General features: G+C 47.1%; 1 protein-coding gene across 1 annotated transcript in view; it reads left to right on the top strand.

The window, feature by feature from the left end:
- Window positions 1-23,812, top strand: part of LOC119963902 (lysine-specific demethylase 3A-like) — a 97,319-nt gene that overhangs the window by 58,007 nt on the left and 15,500 nt on the right. The window contains exons 12-19 of the mRNA XM_038793294.1: window positions 4,609-4,761; window positions 5,229-5,324; window positions 6,436-6,563; window positions 7,320-7,494; window positions 11,956-12,137; window positions 17,285-17,551; window positions 21,857-22,028; window positions 23,578-23,668. Of these exons, the coding sequence (XP_038649222.1) occupies window positions 4,609-4,761; window positions 5,229-5,324; window positions 6,436-6,563; window positions 7,320-7,494; window positions 11,956-12,137; window positions 17,285-17,551; window positions 21,857-22,028; window positions 23,578-23,668 (1,264 nt within the window). The remainder of the gene's footprint in view (window positions 1-4,608; window positions 4,762-5,228; window positions 5,325-6,435; window positions 6,564-7,319; window positions 7,495-11,955; window positions 12,138-17,284; window positions 17,552-21,856; window positions 22,029-23,577; window positions 23,669-23,812) is intronic.

Genomic DNA, 23,812 nt, shown 5'->3' with positions numbered 1-23,812 from the left:
TCCACATCATCCGACCCTATGTCTTTTAGTGCCATAGATTTAATTTTGTTCTTAACTAACAAGGCAACCCCACCCCCTCGGCCCACCTCCCTGTCTTTTCGATAGGTTGTATATCCTTGGATGTTTAACTGCCAGTCCTGAACCCCCTGCAGCCATGTCTCTGTGATGCCTACCACATCATAATCATTCACGATGATCTGTGCCATTAGTTCATCTACTTTGTTACAAATGCTACGAGCATTCAGGTAAAGTGCCTTAATGTTAACTTTCTTATCAGTACAGATATTGGAAGTCCTAAGATGTCCAAAGTTATCCTTCCTTTTTGTTGCATTCCTAGTCTGCCCCAAGCTTAAATCCACCTGCCTACATGTTATCCTCCTGCGTATCTTGCCATTTAACTCCCTGCTCCCTGTCGCTTTCACTTTCCCTTCCCCCCAACTCAGAAGTTGGGCTGTCCTGCCGAATCAAGCCGTTCAGACAGATTAAGTTCATGGCTGGCAGTCATCTTCCGTGGATGACCATCGTACTGGCAGGGCAGGAATCCTCTCAAACGTGACTGCGCCGCCAAAAACCAGGCCCACACCAACTTCCTCGAGTTGCCATGAATCAATGAGGATTAAAACCTTTCAGCTCGACTCAATAAAGATGAAACACTGATCAACAACTCCTGCTACGTTGCACTAACCATGCAGACCAAGAAAAGACCAAAAACAAAAGTGCACAAGGGAAAAATAAAGGTTGAAAGATGAGCAGAGCCAGAGCTCATACACAGCCCATCCCACGCTCACATCACGTGATCCCAAATGAACATTTTTATATCCAGCTTCATCATAGAGGAAGAGGATATAATATTTAGTGTGTGTGCTGTGTAATAAAGGATATTGAAATACGTCAGAGAGGAAGACTTATGGATTTAATATAATTGAAGAAATAAAATCATGAGAATGGAGTAAAAAAATGAGAATCAAGATGGACAGAATTGCCAGAACTTTCATAGAACATTACAGCGCAATACAGGCCCTTCGGCCCTCGATGTTGCGCTGTCCTGTGAAACCCCTCTAAAGTCCCTCTGCACTATTCCACATATCATTGGATATGCCTATCCAATGACCATTTGAATGCGTTTAGTGTTGGCGAGTCCACTACTGTTACAGGTAGGGAATTCCACGCCCTTACTACTCTCTGAGTAAAGAACCTACCTCTGACATCTGTCCTATATCTATCTCCCCTCGATTTAAAGCTATGTCCCCTCGTGCTGGACATCACCATCCGAGGAAAAAGGCTCTCACTGTCCACCCTATCTAATCCTCTGATCATCTTGTATCCCTTAATTAAGTCTCCTCTTAACCGTCTTCTCTCTAATGAAAACAGCCTCAAGTCCTTCAGCCTTTCCTCATAAGATCTTCCCTCCATACCAGGCAACATCCTTGTAAATCTCCTCTGTACCCTTTCCAATGCTTCCACATCCTTCCTATAATGTGGCGACCAGAACTGCACGCAATACTCCAAATGCGGCCGCACCAGAGTTTTGTACAGCTGCAACATGACCCCATGGCTCCGAAACTCAATTCCTCTACCAATAAAAGCTAACACACCGTACGTCTTCTTAACAACCCTCTCAACCTGGGTGGCAACCTTCAGGGATCTATGGACGTGGACACCGAGATCTCTCTGCTCGTCCATACTACCAAGATACCCAAATGAGCGAGGAAATTGTAGATGTAGAAGACAGAATTTTTCCAAAGTCTCCCCGTGTCAGGATTTGCCTCTTTTGGATTGTAAGATTACAAATGCCACTCCATTATTGAAGAGAAAATGAGAAACCAAACAACGACAGATTTGCTGTTTTATCATCGATTATGAGGAAGTCTCTGAAATCCTGTCTGCAGTGTGAGAGTAACTGAGCACTTGGACGTGTCAGCATGGAGTTGCGAATGGTAGCTCATGTTTGGCTAATCCAATTGAACATGCAGGTCACTAACATGCTAGATAGGGGAGTGTACATGGATGTTGTCTATGTGGACTTCCAGGAGGTAATTGGTAAGGTTTCACGTGCCATTATTAGCAAAATTGAAAGGCAATGGATAGGAGGTAAATCTTGGTTTTACGTATTTGTTATTGATTGTGAAGTTGGAGGCAGGGATAAAGGGAACGTTTGTTTGATTTGACACTCTGTGTAAAGTAGAAATCTGTGCTGTGGCTCCAGCATTTGACCATGTGTTTTAATGACTTGGATGAAGGTATAGAGAATTGTCCAAGTTTACAAATGATATTAATTTAGGCACAGTAAGTTGTACACCTGGGAATGGGAAATTATAAACAAAGAAAATAGGAGCAGGAGTAGGCCATTCGGCCCTTTCAGCCTGCTCCGCCATACAATATGAACATGGCTGATTCTCTATCTCAACACCTGCGCTGTCCCCATACCTCGTGTCGTATCTATTTCCTTCTTAAATATATTGAGTGAATTGGTCTCCAAGGCTTTCTGTGGTAGAGAATTCCACAGGTTCACCACTCTGGAGGAGAAATGTCTCCGTGTCTCTGTCCTAAATAGAATCATAGAATCATTGCGGTGCAGAAGGAGGCCATTCGGCCTATCGAGTTTGCACCGCCCATTGGAAAGAGCACTCTACGCCGTCCCAGTAACCCCACCTAATCTTTTGGGCACTGAGGGGCAATTTTAGCATGACTAAGCCACCTAACCTGCACATTATGATCTTTGGACTTGGGAGAAAATTGGAGCACCCGGAGGAAACCCACGCAGCCACTGGGAGGAAGTGCAAACACCACATAGACAGTCACCCAAGGCCGGAATTGAACCCGGGTCCCTGGAGCTTTGAGGCAGAAGTGCTAACCACTGCTACCGTGGCCTACTTCGTGTCCTGAGTTTGTGATCCTTTGTTTTACACCCTCCAGCCAGAGGAAACAACAACATCCTAACCACCAGAATTTTATGAGTTACAATGAAGTCCCTCCCATTCTTCTAAATTCCAGTGAATACAGGCCCAATTAACCCAATCTCTCCTCGTACGACAATCCTGCCATCCCAGGGATCCGTCTGATGAACCTTCGCTGCAGGGTCTCTTAAGTATATCCTTTCTTGATAAAATGACCTAAACTGCACACAGATGAGGTCTCACCAATGCAACTGCACACGGGTGTAGTCTCACCAAAACCCTGTACAACCGCAGTAAGACCTCCTTATTCCGGTACTCCAGTCCTCTTGCAGTGAAGGCCAAAATACCATTTGCCTTCATACTTTTTGCTGTACCTGCATGCTCCGTTTCCGTGACTGGTGTACAAGGGTACCCAGATCCCTTTCTACGTCAACATTTCCCAACCTATCACCATTTAAATAATACTCTGCCATTCTGTTTCTCCATCCAAAATGGATAATAACTTGACCTTTGTTCACATTATACTGCAACTCCCATGACTAGCCCACTCCCTCAACTTGTCTAAATCACCTTGAAGCCTCTTCACGTCCTCCTCACCACTTACATTCCCACCAGGTTGCAGCAAGCTTGGAAATATTACACTTGGTTCCCTCATCCAAATCATTGATGTATATTGTGAATAGCTGGGGCACGAGCACTGATCCCTGCAGGACCCCACACTGCTGGCCACTTCAAAAAAAAAAAGAAACCTATTTATTCCTACACTCAACACCCCCACTATTTCCATGGCCACCTCCTTTTCAAAGAAAATTACTTGAGTGAATAGGCAAAACTGTAGCACATGGTGTTTAGTATGGGGTCATTTTTTTTCTCAATCCGGGAAAGGTGGATTGGAATATGATGAGGAAGTCTGAAATGTGGGAGAGTATTGGTGGAACCAGATCAGTCAGCCCCTTCAGCTTATTCCATCCCTCAGTTAGATCATGGCTGATTCAGATTGTTGCCTGAGGCTTACTGACCCCTCCCGTCATTTAATCCTGAACTGGGAAACCAAAATGTATTTGTTTTTCAATAATGCAGCTTTTTCTTTTAGTGCTCAATCACGTTTTTGCTTCAACCCTAACTCGGATGAAGAAAAGCTCAGCTTTGTGAGTCACTTGGGACCCCGAGTACCACATTCATCCTTTTTTTAAAAAATGTTCTGTAAACTTCATAAGCCCTGTTTCTTCACCCTCGGAACAAAGAAACAAGGGGCGTCTTGGGATTCCTCGGTGACTGTCCCGCTTAGAAAGGTGCATGGAAAATGAAGGCGAAAGGCTGTTGCTGAGTTGGAATTAAAAACTTGGAGGGGGGAAAATTACTTTACATTATTGGAATTGGCTCAACTGTTTGAGTTGAAAGGAGGGCAACAGATTTGAGTGTCTTGTTGCACTAACAAACTAAATGGGATTGGGTCAAAATTAAATTGCCTCCTCCATTTGATCAATGATGGCCCCTGTTCCTGAAAGAGTGAGTGATTTCTGATAAACTGGGGTTTCTCTTAAGGCCGTTGATCAGGTTGTTAAGTCTGAAGTGTATAGTCTTTGATTTTAAAATGTGGAATGTTCTGTAAGCGTTCATTTTTTTTCTATCACTATGCAGTAGAAATGGTAATACAAGCAGGGAAAAGGATCTTGTTCTATCTGTCTCTCTGTCTGTCTGATTCTTTTAGAAAAGATCGCATGGAAGCGAGCGGTACGAGGTATTCGAGAAATGTGCGATGCCTGCGAGACAACGCTCTTCAACATCCACTGGGTGTGTCCCAAGTGTGGCTTCGGGGTGTGTCTCGATTGCTACAAGATTAAGAAAACCAATCCACAGCAAGGTAAACTGGAGGGAACTGGACTTACCCATCATCTTTAAATAGTTAACTTCCCTCCTGGAACATGCACCCTGTATTAGTGCAACATCATTGTGTCTATGACCATGGAATTGAGCAGTGAAGACTTATTTGAATGTCGCTGCCTGGAATGTTCCATCTGTGTATAGTACCTTTCACCACCTCCGGATGCTCCGGAGCACTCCATGGCCAATGGAGTCCTTTTTGAAGTGTAAATAGGCTGTAGAAAGAGCGCCACTGTTCCATCATTGTGTCTGAGCACTACTACATTTCGGGGTTGCTGTTGACCTTTTCTGTCGTTCAAGTCAGTGTCTACGTTCAGTGAATAATGAATTGTATGCACGTGTAATGCCACCGGTGAAATGGCAACTTGATTTTTCAGTAAGTGATGGTAATGTTTTTAAAATCTTTTTCCTCCTCCTCCCCACCCCGCACCACAACCGGATGCACAGATAGCAAAGAGGAGATGTTTTCCTGGTTGAAATGTGCTAATGGCCACATCCATGAACCAGAGAAGCTGATGCCGACGCAGATTATTCCCGGTTCAGGTAAAGCCGCGTTTGCTCAGCACGTTTACGTAATTGTGAAGATTGGTCTGCTCTCGTGCCGTTGAGTAAAACCTTAACGAGTAACTCTAGTTTGTAAGAAAACCGGTATCTGCCATTGTGCAATGCATCTGTTATCAATGCTGGATATTTGGAATCGAGGGTTACGGGGATAAAGGGGGAAAGTTGAGTTAAGGATTATGTCCGATCGGCCATGTTGTCATTGAATGGTGGAGCAGCCCCACCTCTGCGCATCCATTCCCAACCCTGTTGACACTGATCCATTCTTTCGCACGTAGAAGAGGTTCTGAATCATGTACAGTAATCTCACAAAAGGTGAACTTATCTTACCTGAAGTGCGTAGATCAGCCTCTTATTGTAAATGGTTGAAGCTCTTCACTGAACTATAACTGGAATGAATGGAAAATATTAGTGTTCCAACCAATATCACTACATGCCATGTGCATGTGCTTGTACATCGGTATATTGCTCCTCCTTAGTCCAGGCGTTTAGTTGCCCTGACGCTTGTACAACCTGGCAGTGGATTTCTGATGATTTATTAGGCATATCTCACTTTGTTCCTGTCAAATGAATACATCTCTAACTTGTCTGTCCGACGGGCGGCACGTGGCAGAGTGGTTAACACTGCTGCTTCACGGCGCCGAGGATCCAGGTTCGATCCCAGCCCTGGATCACTGTCCTTGTGAAGTTTGCATTCTCCCCGTGTCTGTGTGGGTCTCACCCCCACAACCCAAAGATGCGCAGCGTAGGTGGATTGGTCATGCTAAATTGCCCCTTAATTGGAAAAAAATAATTGGGTACTTTAAATATTTAAAAAGCTGTCTGAGATTGAATTGTGCAATAACTCTGCAGCCACCACTCTCGGCTGCTATCTCCATTCCAGCTGCATGTTACCCTATGTACGTAATGGTTCCTGCCTGTGGACATTCAATGACTATTGTTTAGGCACCTGAAGCAATTTAGCAACAATCTAAATCTTCGTGAATCCATTAAATACCAGGATAAAGGTTGCTTTAGTGATAACAGTCTGCTGATCCATTCAAAAGATCTTCCACTTAATTCTTATGCATTTTTTTCCGCCTTTTGGTTTCAGCCCTGTATCAGATTGGAAACATTGTTCATTCTACGAGGGGAAAATGGGGCATAAAATCCAACTGTCCTTGTACATTGAGGAAGAACAAGCCTTTGGTTAAACCTCCCTTGGTCACTGAGGCAGATCAGGTAACGGGCATCCTGATTTAATTTGAAGTTTCATCCTATCAATATGTGCAAGAATTCTGAAATTCAGAGCATGAGCCTCTTTCTTTAAGGAAAAAGTGTTGGATGGCTACAAATTTGTTTTCCCATATTTCCATTCACCCTTGCTCAAGGTGGTTGGACTTCCAGCTGTAGCTCAAGTCGGCATTACTGGCCCCACCCCCTCTGCACTCCCCTCCGTCATTACCTCGCTGTTTGTGGGAGCTTGCTGCATGCCAACCTGACTGCCACTTATCCTATGTTAACCACAGTGACTACATTTCAAAGGGTACACAGCCCTTTCTGAACAGTGGGACCACCAGCAGTTGGGGATGGACAATAAAAGCTGGTATAGCCAGTGACGCCCACCCATAACTAAAAGATAGAGTACCAACTATTTTTTTCCAATTAAGGGGTAATTTAGTGTGACCAATCCACCTACCCTGCACATCTTTGGGTTGTAGGGTTGAGACCCACGCAGACACGGGGAGAATGTGCAAACTCCACACAGACAGTGACCCGGGGCAGGGATCGAACCCGGGTCCTCAGCGCCATGTGGCAGTCCCAGGTCCCATAATTAACATAAACATTTTTTCTCATGTCGTCCCCTCCACCACCATTATGTTGGCCCTTGTGGTTCTCCCCTTTCTCACATGCCATGTTTTGAAAGAGTATGCCAGAGGTGGGTTTTACTGTGGATGCCTTCTTTTGAATTTTGAATGTCTTTTCCCTGTATTCCAGAAATTAAATACTAGTGAGGGATCAACCTGTGATAAACCAGCAACACCTGAATGTAATTTGACACCAAGTGTGACCAGCACCAGCAGTAACATAACTGCCCCCTTTGCTGCAACAATCCCGAAGAAGAAAGAGGACTCTCCCTTCACGTGGATGATGGGCCTGAGCGATGTTAAAGGTAGCCTCATTCACTTGCGATGTTAAACCGTCTCTTCCCCTGCCAAATCACATCCTCCAAACGCCCCACCCCAAATTCCCATCCCTTGGCAGTGGATCCCCTCACCCCCACCCTCAATCAAGGGGAACAAGGTCCTCCCACCCCAGCAAAATTCCACACACCTCTCCCTTCACTCCATAGAACACCCCCTGCCCATCCGATCCACCCCAGTAGCCAATGCTGAACATAGAACAGTACACAGCACAGTCCAGGTCCTTCAGCCCACAATGTTGTGCCGACCATTTATCCTAGTCCAAGATCAACCTAACATCAATTTACTGCTGTCCATGTGCCTGTCTAAGAGTCACTTAAATGTACCTAATGACTCTGACTCCACCACCTCTGCTGGCAGTGCATTCCGCACACCCACCACTCTCTGTGTAAAGAATCTACCTCTGACATCTCTCCTACCTTCCTCCATGAGAATTATGTCCCCTCGTGACAGCTATTTCCACCCTGGGGAAAAGTCTCTGGCGATCCACTCTATGCAGTCCTGGCAACATCTCTGTACCCTCTCCCATGCAACCCCATCCCCCTCACGGTGCAGCAACTGGAACCAGCAGCAGTGCTGCCACTGGGAGAATAATGTGGTTTATGCAGCAGATCATCGCAAAGGACCTGTGTCATTTGCTTATGTGCCGTGAGCCGTCCTTAACTTCAGAAAAAACATATAATAGAAAAATGACTGGTGGAATTCTGTTCCTCCGATGTGAGTAATGTGATCCATGGCCGAAGGTTTTTGAGATTAATTGGGTGGGGTGGAATGTTGCAGTCGTTACAGAATGTTCCTGTAATCATTGCTATTTACTTCTCAATAAGCTTACAGTAATGACCCAGCATTTATTAATTCAATTTGAACATCATCCCACATCAATAATCTCGCCAATGTTAACAGTAGTAGCCAGTGCTGACTGCACTGAAAGAAGGAATGAAATCACCTCATAAAATTTATTACGCCTTCTAAAATCCTGGAATGATTTACAAGGTGGTAATCACCAAGTTCAGAAGATGATTATAAATTGCCTGAGCTTTGCTCTTGAATTTTTTTTTCAGTGACTGTATGTCATGTAAGTGGCTAATCGCTGTCGTATTTCATGGCCTATATGAAATACCTGGAGGAAAAAGTTGACATTACAATTCTGGATGGGTGAATAAGTCCGATACTTTTACTATTTGAATTTTTCATTGGCCCTCTGTATCCTCTAATCCTCAGTCACCTGAGGAAGGAGCAGTGCTCCGAAAGCTAGTGTTTGAAACAAACCTGTTGGACTTTAACCTGGTGTTGTAAGACTTCTTACTGTCCTCTAGTGGTAGCAGTGAGATATTACAGCAGTAATTCTTGAACTCACTTCAGGGGCGGAATTCTCTGGGCGCGATTCTCCGCTCCCCACGCCGGGTGGGAGAATCGCGGGAGGGCTGCTCTGGCACCCCCCGCGATTCTCCCACCCGCCCCCAAATGCGACACGCCGCTCGGAGAATCGCTGGTCGCCGTTTTTCCCGGCGACCAACGATTCTCCGGCCCGGATGGGCCGAGCGGCCTGACGACCCCGACGGGTTCACACCGGCGGCAACCACACCTGGTCACTGCCGGCATGAACAGCGCGTGACAGGTAGGTGTGGGGCCTGTGGGGGGCGGAGAGGGGATCGAGCACCACGGGCTCCCCCACCACGGGGGGAGGGGAGGGGGGGGGGGGGGGGGAGAGAGAGAATAGGGGGCGAGGAGCTGCCTCCGACGCCGGAGTGAAACACTCCGGGTTTCACTCCGGCGTCGGCCATTGCGAAGAATTTCGCCCTCTGTTTCAGAGACTACGGGCGGGATTATCTGGCCGTGTTCGTCCGGCGACTGGAGAATCCCATCCGAGGTCAATGGATTTTTCCACTGCTGGCGTTTTGCCCATGGAGTTCCTGCAATGAGTGGAGCAGGAGAATCCGGCCAAAAGAGTTCTGAGGCCCCATATCCTGCCCATCCTCGCCCTCCCTTGCATCCTCCTCATCGGACGAGCCTGGCGTTCATCCTCCTCTTCCAGCACATCGTTCCTCTGCTGCGCGATGTTGTGGAGGACACAGCAGGCCCACCACAACGTGGGAGACACTGCTAGCGCTATACTGGAGGGCTCCTCCAGGGTGGTCCAGGCACCTGAACCGTATCATCAGGATGTCGAAGCACCGCTTGACCACGCCCCTGGTCGCTGCATGGGCATCGTTGTAGCAGGTCTCTGCGGCTGTCTGGCCTTCGGTTAGGCGTCATCAGCCACAACCGCTGTGGATAACCCGTGTCGCCAGATAGCCAAGCCCTCACTGGGGGTGTGCCGCAAGGACATCAGGAACTGTTGACTGTGCCAGGATGAAGGCGCCGTGCACACTGCCCGGATATTGGGCGCAGATGTGCATCTGCTGGTCACACATCAACTGCACATTCATCGAGTGGAACCCCTTTCGGTTTGTGAGGAGCAGCCTGTCATGGGCCGGTGCTGGTAGGGGGACATACATCCCATCGATCATCCACTGGACCCGGGGCATGTTGGCGATGATGGTGAACCTTGCTGCCTGGGCATCCTGGTGGGCTCAGTCCACATTCCATTTGGTATATTGTGCTGAGCGGGCGCTAAGGGCCTCCGTGACTGAGGTCTGTGAGATCGCAAACTTGTCCCCACTCGGCACCTGGAAGGATCCTGGGTGTTGCGGTTCAGGGCGACTGTCACCTTCCCGGCCAACTGAAGCGGATGTCCTCCCCCATATCCCCATGGTGCCAGTGCACCATGTTCCGGCATATCTGTTGTATGGTTCCCCTGCTCGGCTGGTGTCTTCAACTGCATGCCTGTTCCGGCAGTTCCTCGAATGACGGGCGCTGCCTGTACACATGAGACCTGATGCAGTGCCTCCTTCCCACCTTCTTGGCCTGTTGGGGCGGCCGGCTATCCTTCCTCACCGGCTGCCTCTTGTTCCTGTGGGGCAAGCTCAAAGGCAGACATGTTACCATGGTGCGTAATGCGTGTCCAACCAGGTCCACCGTGCTACACAGTGGCCCTGGTCTGCACTGCAACCCCTGTTCCCACACCCAGCTGCTCCCCCGGCCCATTTAGTTCCAGTACTGTAGGGGCCTCTGGCCTTGGCGCCTGTCCCTGCTGACAGGCGCCCATTCCTGCTGATAGGGGGACCGGTGTTGGCCCTATCCATGCCAGCAGTATACTCCTCGGCCCCCGTCTGGCAGCCTCCTGCAGGGACTACTGTCGCGTTGCCCTTGGGTGGGCCGCGTGATGCCCTGCTGGCAGGTGGTGCCTAGTGTGTGGGATGGGGGCACCCATACGGCCGGTGTCACTGCTCAACCACTGGTCAACCACTGTGACCACACTGATGGTGGTCAGTGGAGTGCACAGCAAGATGGCTGCCTTATAGGTGGCGGCCTGGATGTCCCGGTTCCATGGGGGTGTCACCCAGTTCCCACAGTCCATCTCCTGGTCACTCCCCTGCTTCTACCTCCCAACCAGCCTACAATCGCGCCTGTGGGAACATGTCCTACCTGCTCTCTGTCCCTCAGCAGCCATGGCGCCTGATTCCCAATTTTTAAAACCACAAGTGGGCGGCACTGTGGCACATTGGCTAGCCCTGCTGGCCCTCCGCTCCAGGGACCCAGGTTCAGTTCCGGCCTCGGATGTCTGCATAGGTTTCCTCTGGATGCTCCGGTTTCGTCCCACAGTCCAAAGGTGAGCAGGTTAGGTGGGTTGGCCAAGCTAAATTGCCCCTTAGTGTCCAAAAGGTTGGGTGGGTTACTGGGTTATGGGGATAGGGTGGAGGTGTGGGCTTATGTAGGGTGCTCTTTCCAAGGGCCAGTGCAGACTAGATGGGAATGAATGGCTGCTTTCTGCACAGTATATTCTATGATCTACATCATGAAACTCGATGTCGGTAATTCCTATCGGAGACGGAGCATCGGACAGAGAATCCCGCCGCAGATCTTTTTAATAAACAGAAAATACTGGAAATGCTCAGGTCATGCAGAATCTGTGGAGAGAGAGAAACTGTTAACATCTTGACAAAATGTTATGTTCAGCGCTGTGTCCAACATCTATCCCTCTGCTCCCCTTCTTTCCAATGACCTCCAAACCTCTTTTCTGCTCATCAAAGTGGAGGTTTCAAGAGATGATGGAGAATAGTTACTTGTTATGTTTGTCTGTATTTATCTTCAGTGCTCCCCATTTCACTACACCTTCAAAAATTAACATTTTGGTTATAGAAACTTTTTGTCTGAACGCATGAAACAGAATTCCAGATTGTGTTTCAATTAATGTCAATTTTCTGGGCCAAATGTTTAAAAACCCCATTCAGGGAAGGAATCGATTTGAAATTCGTCGACAGTACCCAAAATCCAAATCCCTCCCCCCCCCCCCCAAGTTACGCTAACCGGTTCAATATTTCCTACAGGAAGCCGACAGCTGCCTTCGCTGAATCGAGAGATCAAGCCCGTTGGCTTGTTTGACTCATTGAGTGCCGTGTCGAAGCCTGCAGCATCGCTGCAAACATTCAACAGCCTGTTAACCCTCACGCCCAGTAGCTGCAGCACCACCGGCTCACTGAGAAATCTCCTGTCCCCCAGCTTGGGGAAGGTGAGTCTCGTACAGCCTCTCGGGAATTTGCTGGGCCTCTGTCTGTCTTTCTCTGCTTTTTACAAGATTACTTTCAAAGCGCGGCAAGTTATACCAAATCATCACTCTGCGTCTGTCGCTGTGAGCTGTTGTACTGAGTGCGATTTGAGTGAAAATTGTCTTTTGTTCTAAAAACAGAAAATGTTGGACAAACTCAGCAGGTCTGACAGCATCTGTGGAGGAAGCAAATAGAGTTAATGTTTCAAGTCCATATGACCCGTCCACAAAAACTGTGTTGACCTTTTGTTGGTTGCTAGTCAAATGGTACAGGTCTCTGTCTCAAAGTCAAAGGGAAGGAATCTTGAAATTTGTTTATCTGCAGATGCAAAACAATAGTGTGAGGCGGGGTGGGGGTGAGTGTGAAGACTTGCACCTTTTTTACCTCACAACATCCTTGAAGCATTTTACAACCAGTGATGCGCTTTTTGAAAAGAAAAGTGTGGTAATTTGGGAAACAGCCACATGTCAAACATCTCACAACGATAATGACCATATAACTTTAGTGATGTTGGTTAAGGGATCGGCATTGGCCAGAGCATTGGGGAGAACTCCTCTGCTCTTTGAAATAGTGCCAGAGGATCTTTACCAGAGTGGGTACACTCCGCTTAATATCTTAATAATAATAATTGCTTATTGTCACAAGTAGGCTTCAATGAAGTTACTGTGAAAAGCCCCTAGTCGCCACATTCCGGCGCCTGTTCGGGGAGGCTGGTGTGGGAATTGAACCCGTGCTTCTGCCTTATTCTGCATTACAAGGCAGTGATTTAGCCCACTGTGCTAAACCAGCCCCTACCTTATCAGAAAGTATACATCTCTGATAGTGCAGCAGCCCCTCTGAACTTGATGATGGCATTAAATAGTCTCAAATCCAGTATAACACTGGCCCAGTAGGGTCAGATTGTCTCTTTTTTTTTTGCATGGGTATGGTAGTGTATCAATTATAGTTCTGGACCAGTGGTTAGCACTGCTGCCTCACCGTACCGAGGACCTGGGTTCAATCCTGGCCACGGGTCACTGTGTGGAGTTTGCACATTCTCCCCGTGTCTGCGTGTGTCTCACCCCCCCCACAACCCAAAAGATGTGCAGAGTAGGTGAATTGGCCACGCCAAATTGCCCCTTAATTTGAGAGGGGGGGGGGAATGGGGTACTCTAAATTTTTTTTTAAAAATTATGGTTCTGGACTGATAACCCAGAGATGGTTTCTTCAAACGCCAGCATCATAAATTCGAAATTGAATTGAATAGATTTTTTGCATAATCCAAAAACAATCAAAATTAAGTGCCAACTTTTTTCACCAAGCACTGAACTTGTTCACCTAATAATCTTCAGGAAGGCCACCAGTCACCTCCTATGTAGCTGTGACTGCATTCCCACATTGTGTGGTGTGTGGTTGACACTTGAGTGTCCTCTGAAGCGGCCGAACAAGCCACAGAGTTGGGAAGTGCAGTTGCTTCCAGAAAGTATCTCACCGCCACATTCTCAAGGCAGTTTGGGATGAGTAATTAATGCCAAGTCCTGACTACAAATGCACCAAACATTAAATGGGAATCTGCTGTGCCAACAGGATGCTGTTCCCACATCAGTCATCCTTAAAGCCTCTGTTGTTACATTTGGTGCTGATGGGTGGCCAGTTCGTAGCTTTCCTCCTGTAAATATCTGGCTAAGAACATTCGGATACTAATTGAATGAAACTAACTATTTCTTATAGGTAAAAGAGGGGGTTAATTAAGAATTGATTTAAAGGCAATCATAAAGTCAGTCAAATATGGATTCCACCATGACTGTGCAAAATAAATATCTGGTTGCAAAAAGCAGACAATTGCAAAAGAACTAGCAAATGCAGCATTCTAACAAGGTCAGGTTGACACTGAATATGTACATGAACAGTCTGAAAGAGAGAATTGGCTATCATCCAGCTACGTGCCCTGGATAAACCACATAGATATCACATACCAATATATGATGAGCACCACCAAAGAATGTGTTGAAGTAACATAACTGTTAATTCTAAGATTACTGAAATAATGTTTCTTTTACTGGATTGACAAACGCACTGATCAAATCAAATGTATTAAAGATTGATTGAAACCAATCAACGCGTTAAGGGGCATGGATTAGATTGACTTAGATTGATAACAAACTTCTTAAAAATCATGGTGACAGACTGAAAATCCCATTCCAGAATCATTCTCTACTTTTGACTATCCTATCTTATCGATTTGCTAGTTTCTCATTCTATCTTAAACTGTGCAGCTTGTCTTGAACTGTGCCTAAGAACTGTTACTGTATTTTGAATTACTTTTTTTGGTAAATAATTTTTATTGAAAAATTTTGAATTTACACAACAATAACGCACCATAGTAAAATACCAAAAATAACAATGATATTAACAATCATAAACATTCGCCCCACCCCCATGCACAACACAGCATTTTAACAACAACGCAAATTAACACAATATAAAGTTACAGAATAGAAACTATAATAAGGAACACCCCCCACTCCCCCCGGGTTGCTGCTGCTATTGACCAAGATACCTATCTTTGCGCCAGGAAGTCCAGAAAAGGCTGCCATCGTTTATAGAACCCTTGTATTGATCCTCTCAGGGCAAATTTGACCCGTTCCTGTTTTATAAATCCCGCCATGTCACTGATCCAGGTCTCCACACTTGGGGGCCTTGCATCCTTCCACTGTAGCAGAATCCTTCGACGGGCTACTAGGGACGCAAAGGCCAGGACACCGGCCTCTTTTGCCTCCTGCACTCCCGGCTCTACCGCAACTCCAAAAATCGCGAGTCCCCACCCTGGTTTGACCCTGGATCCGACCACCCTCGACACCGTCTCCGCCACCCCCTTCCAGAATTCTTCCAGTGCTGGGCATGCCCAGAACATATGGGCGTGGTTCGCTGGACTCCCCGAACATCTGGTGCACCTATCCTCACACCCAAAGAACCTACTCATCCTAGTCCCGGACATGTGGGCCCGGTGCAGCACCTTAAATTGGATGAGACTAAGCCTCGCACATGAGGAGGAAGAGTTGACTCTGTCCAAGGCATCCGCCCAAGTCCCGTCCTCTATCTGCTCCCCGAGTTCCTCCTCCCATTTAGCCTTCAGCTCCTCCACTGACGACTCCTCCACCTCCTGCATTACCTTATAGATGTCAGACACCTTCCCCTCTCCGACCCACACCCCCGAAAGCACTCTGTCCATCGTCCCCTGCGAGGGCAGCAAAGGGAATCCCTTTACCTGTCGCCTAGCAAATGCCTTTACCTGCAAGTATCTGAACATGTTCCCTTGGGGAAGGCCAAATTTATCTTCCAGTTCCCCCAGGCCCGCAAACCTCCCGCCAATAAACAGGTCCTCAATTTGCTGATGCCCGCCCTTTGCCACCCCCTAAATCCCCCATCCTTGTTCCCCGGGATGAACCGATGGTTGCCACCCAGTGGAGCCTCCATCGACTCCCCTATGCCGCCTACACTGTCCCCAGATTCTTAGGGTCGCCGCCACCACCGGGCTCGTGGTAAACCTCTTAGGGGAGAGCGGCAACGGCACCGTTACCATGGCACCCAGGCTCGTACCTCTACATGACGCCATCTCCATTCTTTTCCAAGCCGCCCCTCCCCCCTCCATCACCCATTTACGCACCATTGACACATTGGCTGCCCAATAGTACCCCAGAAGGTTGGGCAGCGCCAGCCCGCCTCTATCCCTCCCTCGCTCCAGGAACACCCTCCTCACTCTCGGAGTCCCATGCGCCCACACAAAGCTCAGAATACTGCTAGTCACTCTCCTAAAGAAGGCCCTGGGGATAAAGATGGGCAGGCACTGAAAGAGGAACAAGAACCTCGGAAGCACCGTCATTTTGACGGACTGTACCCTCCCCGCCAACGATAATGGCAGCATGTCCCACCTCTTGAACTCCTCCTCCATCTGATCTACAAGTCTGGTGAAATTATGCTTGTGAAGAGTCCCCCAGTCCCTGGCCACCTGCACCCCCAGGTACCTAAAGCTCTCCCCTGCCCGCCTAAGCGGGAGCCTACCAATTCCTTCCTCCTGGTCTCCAGGGTGCACCACAAACACCTCACTCTTGCCTAAATTTAATTTATAACCTGAAAAGGTCCCAAACTCAGCTAGCAACTCCATCACCCCCGGCATCCCTCCCACCGGGTCCGCCACATACAGTAACAGGTCATCGGCATACAACGACACCCTATGTTCCTCTCCACCTCGCACCAAGCCTCTCTACCTCTCTGAATCCCTCAACGCCATCGCCAGCGGCTCGATTGCCAGTGCAAACAACAAGGGGGACAGGGGGCAACCCTGCCTGGTCCCTCGGTAAAGCCGGAAGTACTCCGACCTCCTCCTATTCGTGGCCACGCACGCCATCGGGGCCTCATATAGCAGCCTTACCCATCTAATGAACCCTTCACCAAATCCAAACCTCCCCAACACCTCCCATAAGTACCCCCACTCCACTCTATCGAAGGCCTTCTCTGCATCCAGCGCCACCACTATCTCTGCCTCCCCCTCAATCACCGGCATCATGATGACATTCAACAATCTCCGCACATTCGTGTTCAGCTGCCTTCCCTTCACAAAACCTGTCTGGTCCTCGTGCACAACCCCTGGCACACAGTCCTCTATCCTGGTGGCCAGGATTTTTGACAGCACCTTAGCATCCACGTTGAGGAGAGATATGGGCCTGTATGAACCACACTGCTGGGGGTCCTTGTCCCTCTTTAAAATTAACGAGATCAGCGCCCGCGATATCGTCGGGGGCAAAGTCCCCCCTTTCCACGCTTCGTTGAGTGTCCGCACCAGCAAGGGGCCCACTAGGTCCTGTATTTTGAATTACTAAGTCAATCATCTCGACCAAGCCTTCTGCAGGGGCCAAATTGAGAATGTTTTACATTCTTTAATGAGAACACCTTTTATACTCGATCAATAGATACACAAATAAAATTACTTTGCACCCGAGACATGTAGTCAAAATTTCTGCATGTTTAGTTGTATGTGCGGTGTCACAGATATACAATAACAGAAGTGCAGATATACAATAACAGAAGTGCAGATCTAAGACTAATTAAAAGAAAAATGTTTCTGTATTAGTCTGATACAGGATCAAGAAGCACTTCCAACCTCCTTGATGACATCTTTGCCTCGCTGGTGCAAAGCAAACCCTCCAGTGACGTGTCAAAGGCACCGAGCAAAATGTGTGATAACCAAGATCTCCCCAAGCCTCCGCCCGGGAAAGTGCTGATTTTTGGCTCGGATACCCCTCACACCTGGTACTGTGGTGGGCGTCTGCTGTGCTTGCAAGATCCAAGCAACAAAAACAATTGGAATATTTTCAGAGAGTGCTGGAAGCAAGGGCATGTAAGTATAGAGCCTGAAATGTTTAAACAATGCCAGAGGGGTGTGCGAGCATCTGTGTGAGGCTCGATTTTGATTTGATATTGACTTTCCGTGAATAAAATCATCATCGGACCATTTTAGCAAGAGTACAGAGCAATAAGCAAGTAGGTATTACCTTTACTCTGGCTCGGGCTGCAATACCTTCCTCTTCATCATTGTGCGTGTTCTTCTACCCTCTCGCTAACTTTCTGCTAGTTTACATCGTGTCCCCTGCCAGGGACGTTCAGAGGCTTTGGCTGCTTCTTGTGTTGTCACTGCACTTCATTGTTGTTCAGACTCTGCTGCGGATTGTTGCAGCTCCCTAGCTGCAGCACCTGTTCTACTTCCTATAATCAGTAGACCCCATAATTTGATCACTTAGCTCAAAAGCAAAATACTGCAGATGCTGGAATCTGAAGTATGGAAATGGGCGGCATGGTAGCACAATGGTTAGCACTGTTGTTTCACAGCCCCAGGGACATGGGTTCAATTCCCGGCTTGGGTCACTCTGTGCAGAGTCTGCACGTTCTCCCTCTGTCTGCGTCGGTTTCCTCCGTTTTCCTCCCACACGTCCCGAAAGACGTGCTGTTAGGCAATTTGGACATTTACTTGTTTTCTTAGAGATGCCTAATGCAGCATTGTTATGATTGCTGGAGATTTCCTGGAGAGTAGATAATTTATGAGGCATTGTGTGTAGTCCTAGCTTAGCAGGTGATGAAACATCATAGTGGGATAAAGATGATGTAATTAATGGGAAGAGCCAGGTCTGTCTGTAGTTTTTCAGTTTGATATAGCTTTTGGAGACTAGGGGCCTTTCATAGTAACTTCATTGAAGCCTACTTGTGATCTAACTCTACTCACCAGGCTTGTATAATTCAACCTCCGAAGCCGGCCCCAGTCCCTCACCATCTGGGCCCCTAGGTATCGGAAACTAGTCCCCGCCAACCGAAACAGCAAACTCCATCACCCACCAATCCAGTTCCCCTCCCTGATGCACTAAGCACAAAATATTCGCTCTTCCCTGTGTTCAACGTGTAACTGGAGAAGGCATCAAAGCTCTGCAAGATACCCACCATATTCCCTATAGACGACCGCGGCTCCCTCTCATATTGTCAGCATGTAACAATGCCCTATGTTCCACCCCACCTCTTAATGATCCCACTCCACGCATTTGAACTCGATTGCCAACGCAAACAACAGGGGAGACATCGAACACCCCTGCCTCGTACCCCAATGCAACCGAAAGTTGGTGTTGGGACAAACATTAGCAAACACACATAGCAACCGCACCCAAACTTTTCCAAAACTGCAAAAAGGTACCCCCACTCCACCTGGTCGAACAACCTCTCCGCGTCCAAAGATACAATAATAATAATAATCTCTATTATTGTCACAAGTAGGCTTACATTAACACTGCAATGAAGTTACTGTGAAAAGCCCCTAGTCGCCACACTCAGGCGCTGAGGGCGAATTCAGAATGTCCAATTCACCTAACATCTTTCAGGATTTGTGGGAGGAAACCCACACAGACACTGGGAAAACGTGCAGACTCCGCACAGACAGTGACCCAAGCTGGGAATCAAACCTCGGACCCGGGCTTTGTGAATCAACAGTGCTAACCACTGTGTTCTCTGGTACCGGCCCAGTCGCAGGGGTAAGCACCACATGCAGCAACCTGCGCATGTTTGCCGACAACCTCCGCCCTGTCGATCTTCCCTTACTACCTCCTGGAGTCAAGGGATTTGTTTTTGTTTGTTTATTGTCACATGTACCGAGGTACAGTGAAAAGTATTTTTCTGCGAGCAGCTCAAACATCGTTTAGTACATGAAAATAAAAGAAAATTAAAAGAAAATAAATAATAGGGCAACACTATGTAAATACATAGACACCGGCTTCAGGTGAAGCATACAGGAGTGTAGTGTTAATGAGGTCTGTCCATAAGAGGGTCGTTTAGGAGTCTGGTAACAGTGGGGAAGAAGCTGATTTTGAGTCTGTTCGTGCGTGTTCTCAGACTTTTGTATCTCCTGCCCGCTGGAAGCAGTTGGAAGAGTGAGTAAGCCGGATGTTAGGGGTCTTTGATTATGCTGCCCGCTTTCCCCAGGCAGCGGGATGTGTAAATAGAGTCAATGATGGTAGGCAGGTTTGTGGCTCCAACCTTAATGCCAATACTTTGGCCAGTAACTTGGCATCCACATTCATCAGGGAGATCAGACGATACAACCCACACTCTGTGGGATCCTTATCCTTCTTCAGGAGAAGTGAGATGGATGCCTGCCCCAGTATCTCTGGGAGGATGCCCCGTGCCAATGATTCCCTAAACATGCCCAGCAACAACAGACCCAATCCAAAGGCTACTTAGAAAATTGCACCGAGAACCCATCCAGCCCCTTCTTGCTGCACACACTTCAATGGTACCTGAATCTTCTCCAAGCCCCCAATAGGACATTGAGTAATTTGAGAAGGAGACAGACAGATTTTTAATTAGTAATTGGTTGAATGAAGGGTTATGGAGAGCGGGCAGTACAGTGGAGATGAGGCTGAGATGAGATCAGCCATGCTTTTATGTTTTTGCTAGATTACATGTATATTTGTTCTCCCTTTCTTTATCAGTTTCTTGTCCTTCCTTTGCTGTATTTTTAAATCCTCCCAATCCCCAGGTTCACTACTATTTCTGGCAACTTTGAAAACCATTCCTTTTAATCTTATACGCTCCTTAACTTCCTTTGTCAGGCACAGTTGGCTGGCTTTTGTTGATTTTTGCACCCTGAAGAAATGTAAGCTATGTGATAGTTCTCTGAAGATCACCCTTTACCTAGGAAATTAAATGAAATGAAAATCGCTTATTGTCACAAGTAGGCTTCAAATGAAGTGTCTGTGAAAAGCCCCTAGTCGCCACATTCCAGTGCCTGTTCGGGGAGGCTGGTACGGGAATTGAACCGTGCTGCTGGCCTGCCTTGGTCTGCTTTAAAAGCCAGCTCTTTAGCTCTGTGCTAAACCAGTCATCCACCCGTTACCTATGCACAGTCATACCTTTTTAATGTATTTTCCCAATCCACCTCCGCCAATTTGTCCCTCGTGCCGTCATAATTTCCTTCATTCAACTTTAACACCCTGGCTTCAGATTGAACTTCCTCGCTTTCAAACATAATGTAATATTCTGTTGTCACTCATTCCTAAATGTTCTTTCACTATTATTAATTACCCTTTCTCATTGACTCCTGCTGGTCTGGAAACCCATCCCAGAAACACGTCTTCCACAGCATTAATGCTCATTTGGTTTAACCAGTCCACGTGCAAATTGAAGTCCCCCATAATCACAGTACAGTATTGCACATGCAACATGTTTCTCTCATCACCTGATGTTTCTCTCATCACTACATTGTCATTACAATTTGGTAGGCTATAAACCATTCCAACCAATGATCACTGCCATTTGCTGTTTCTTGCCTCCATCCAAACACATTCCACATATTGTTCTTCCGATCTGAGATCCTACTTCACTGATCCTATCCCTTATTGTGGCACAACTCCACCTCCTTCCTTGCCCGTCCTTCCTAAACACATCTTTGAATATTCAGTTCCCAGTCTTGGTTACCATGTAGCCATGTTTCTTTTAATGACAATTATACCATACCCATTTACCCCTATCTGTGCCGTTAGATCATCTTGCCTTGTTCCAAATGTTGCGCGCATTCAGGTAGAGCACCCGTAACTTTGCCTTTTTGATACATTCCGCATTCGACACTTACCCGATGCTTTGCTTTGTTTCTCCTGCCTTCTGGTCCCATTACAACTACCTGTTACCAACTTTCCCTCCTTCCAATTTGGGCCGCCCTTCAGTTCCTATCCTTTCTAAGCTGTGGTGATCTCTGTACATCGACTCCTGGACCTCCACCGTCTAGTTTTTCACAATTTAAATTGTACTCTGATCTATCCTTGTTTGGCCCAAAATGGATTACCTCACATGTCTACCATGGTTTTTTTTCCCTGCCTTGAGATCACATTCAGCCCTCCACCTCTCTTTCCTCCTTTTCAAGACCTCTTTGACCAGATCTTAGGTCACCTGCCCAAATAACTCCGAGCGGCCAGTGTCAAAATTCTGCCTGATCATGTTTCTGTGAAGTCCCCTGCGATAGTTTGCTAAGTGGTTAAAGGTGCTATATGAATTGAACTTGTTGGCGTAACAATAAACTTGCATTCTGTCGCTCCCTGCCTCCGACTGCTTTTATTCTTCACTACACACTTGGATGCCTTTTAGCTACATTTTGGATTTTTTTTTAATATAGCCTGTAATCGTATCTGGTGTCCACATGAAGCTACGAGAAGAACTCTGGAAGCCAGAAGCATTTGGGGAAGAGTTTGGAGAGCAGGATGCTGACCTGGTTGACTGCAGAACTAACACTATTATCGCTGGTGCAAAGATCCGAGATTTCTGGGATGGGTTCGAAGACCTTTCACGTAAGTCGTGTTGATAAAGGACTTGACTAGCATCCATTACAGTCTTGAAATGTGCTAAAGTGCTTTACAGCCAATGAAGTACTGTAGTTTTGAAGTGGAGTCACTGTTGTTATGTAGGAAATGCACAGCAATACAGTTACCAGATTTGTCTGTTCTTTAGTGATGTTGCTTGAGGTGAGGAGTTTGGGTATTTTTGCCTACCTGAGGGGGCAGATGAGGCTCTGGCTGAAAGGTGGCAGCGCGGCACTCACTCAGTACTGCCTGGGAGTATCAGCTTAGATTCTGAGTTTGTTTCTGAATTTTGCACTCCGAGGCAAGACTGCTACCATTGAACCACGATTGGCACCCTTCTTCATGTAACAACCATCTGGAGCCAAAGAAAACCATTACCAAAATTACTCCTTTCCTGTTGTTTAGTCTCGAAATACAGGATATGTTGTACAGACGGGGCTAGTTGTGTCCACAAAGTACCTGGCCCCTCAAACTGAAACCTGGTATACATCGTCGCGGGTGACACCTGACGTATTTGAACCATGGAGATCATGCTATCTGTACACTCTGCACCTGAACACAGCAGAAGAAGGTGTTCTTCCTTTTCAAAATAGCAGATTTCAGACAAATCGTTGTATGATTGGAGTAACTAGTGGAAGGTACCTGACAAGTAGGAGGTGTTGATAGCCTTTGACAGGTGCTGACCACATTGTGAATCATTAATTGGGGTGAATTTTCCAGTTCTGTCCACCGAGGGAATTGTCACGGTGACATGGAAAATTGACCATTTAAATGTCCCTTGACCTGGGGCGGGGAATTTCCAGTCTTGGGGTGGGCACAACTGGAAAATCCCACCCAGTATCTTTGTTTCTGTCTGTGCGCAGATACTGCAAGCTACGTGATGTCGGTAAAACACATTATCTTAAAGAGAAAAATGGGTTATGGGTTAATGTTAGTGGTGTAACCTATCACTGGTATGACGGCACACTAGCACAGTGGTTAGCACAGTTGCTTCATAGCTCCATGGTCCAAGGTTTGAGTCCGGCTTGGGTCACTGTGTAGAGTCTGCACGTTCTCCCCATGTCTGCATGGGTTTCCTCCGGTTTCCTCGCACAGTCCAAAGATGTGCAGGTTAGATGGATTGGTCATGATAAATTGCCCTTAGTGTCCAAAAAGATTAGGTGGGGTTGCGGAGATTGGGTGGATGTGTGGACTTAGGTGGGGTGCTCTTTCTAAGCACCGTTGCAGACTCGATGGGCCGAATAGCCTCCTTCTGCACTGTAAATTCTATGGTACAGGGCTCTTGGCATTCCTAGCTTGGTAGGAATCTTTGGAATGATTCTTCATCTTGAAGATGTTTACATAAATGTTCCTGCTTAATTGTTACGGCATCTAATGTGTGCTTCTTTTCTCCCCATTTGAGAGGTAGTGCAACCCCAAAGCAAACGTTCAGCTACTTCATTAAATTTAAATGCCAGCACCTTGCACAAGGAGACATTTTTCACAAGTCAAAAAACGATTTATTTTGAGACCGTACACCAATTTTTTCTTTTTTAAGGACGCCTTGTCACGAAAGAGAAGGAACCGATGGCTCTGAAACTGAAGGACTGGCCCCCAGGGGAGGATTTCCGAGACATGATGCTTTCCAGGTACTAGATCTAAAGATGTGCTTGTCAAAGAACTGGTTACGATGCACTGCAGACAAATAACATTTCCGATCTCTGTACCCTGCTGAAATTGATTGACTTCTCTGGCTCTTTCTGGGGATACAGACGATGCTAGTGAAGCCAGTA

Source organism: Scyliorhinus canicula, chromosome 3 (genome assembly GCF_902713615.1).
Source record: "Scyliorhinus canicula chromosome 3, sScyCan1.1, whole genome shotgun sequence".
NCBI classification, from domain to species: domain Eukaryota; kingdom Metazoa; phylum Chordata; class Chondrichthyes; order Carcharhiniformes; family Scyliorhinidae; genus Scyliorhinus; species Scyliorhinus canicula.
This window is presented reverse-complemented; position numbering and strand designations above follow the sequence as displayed.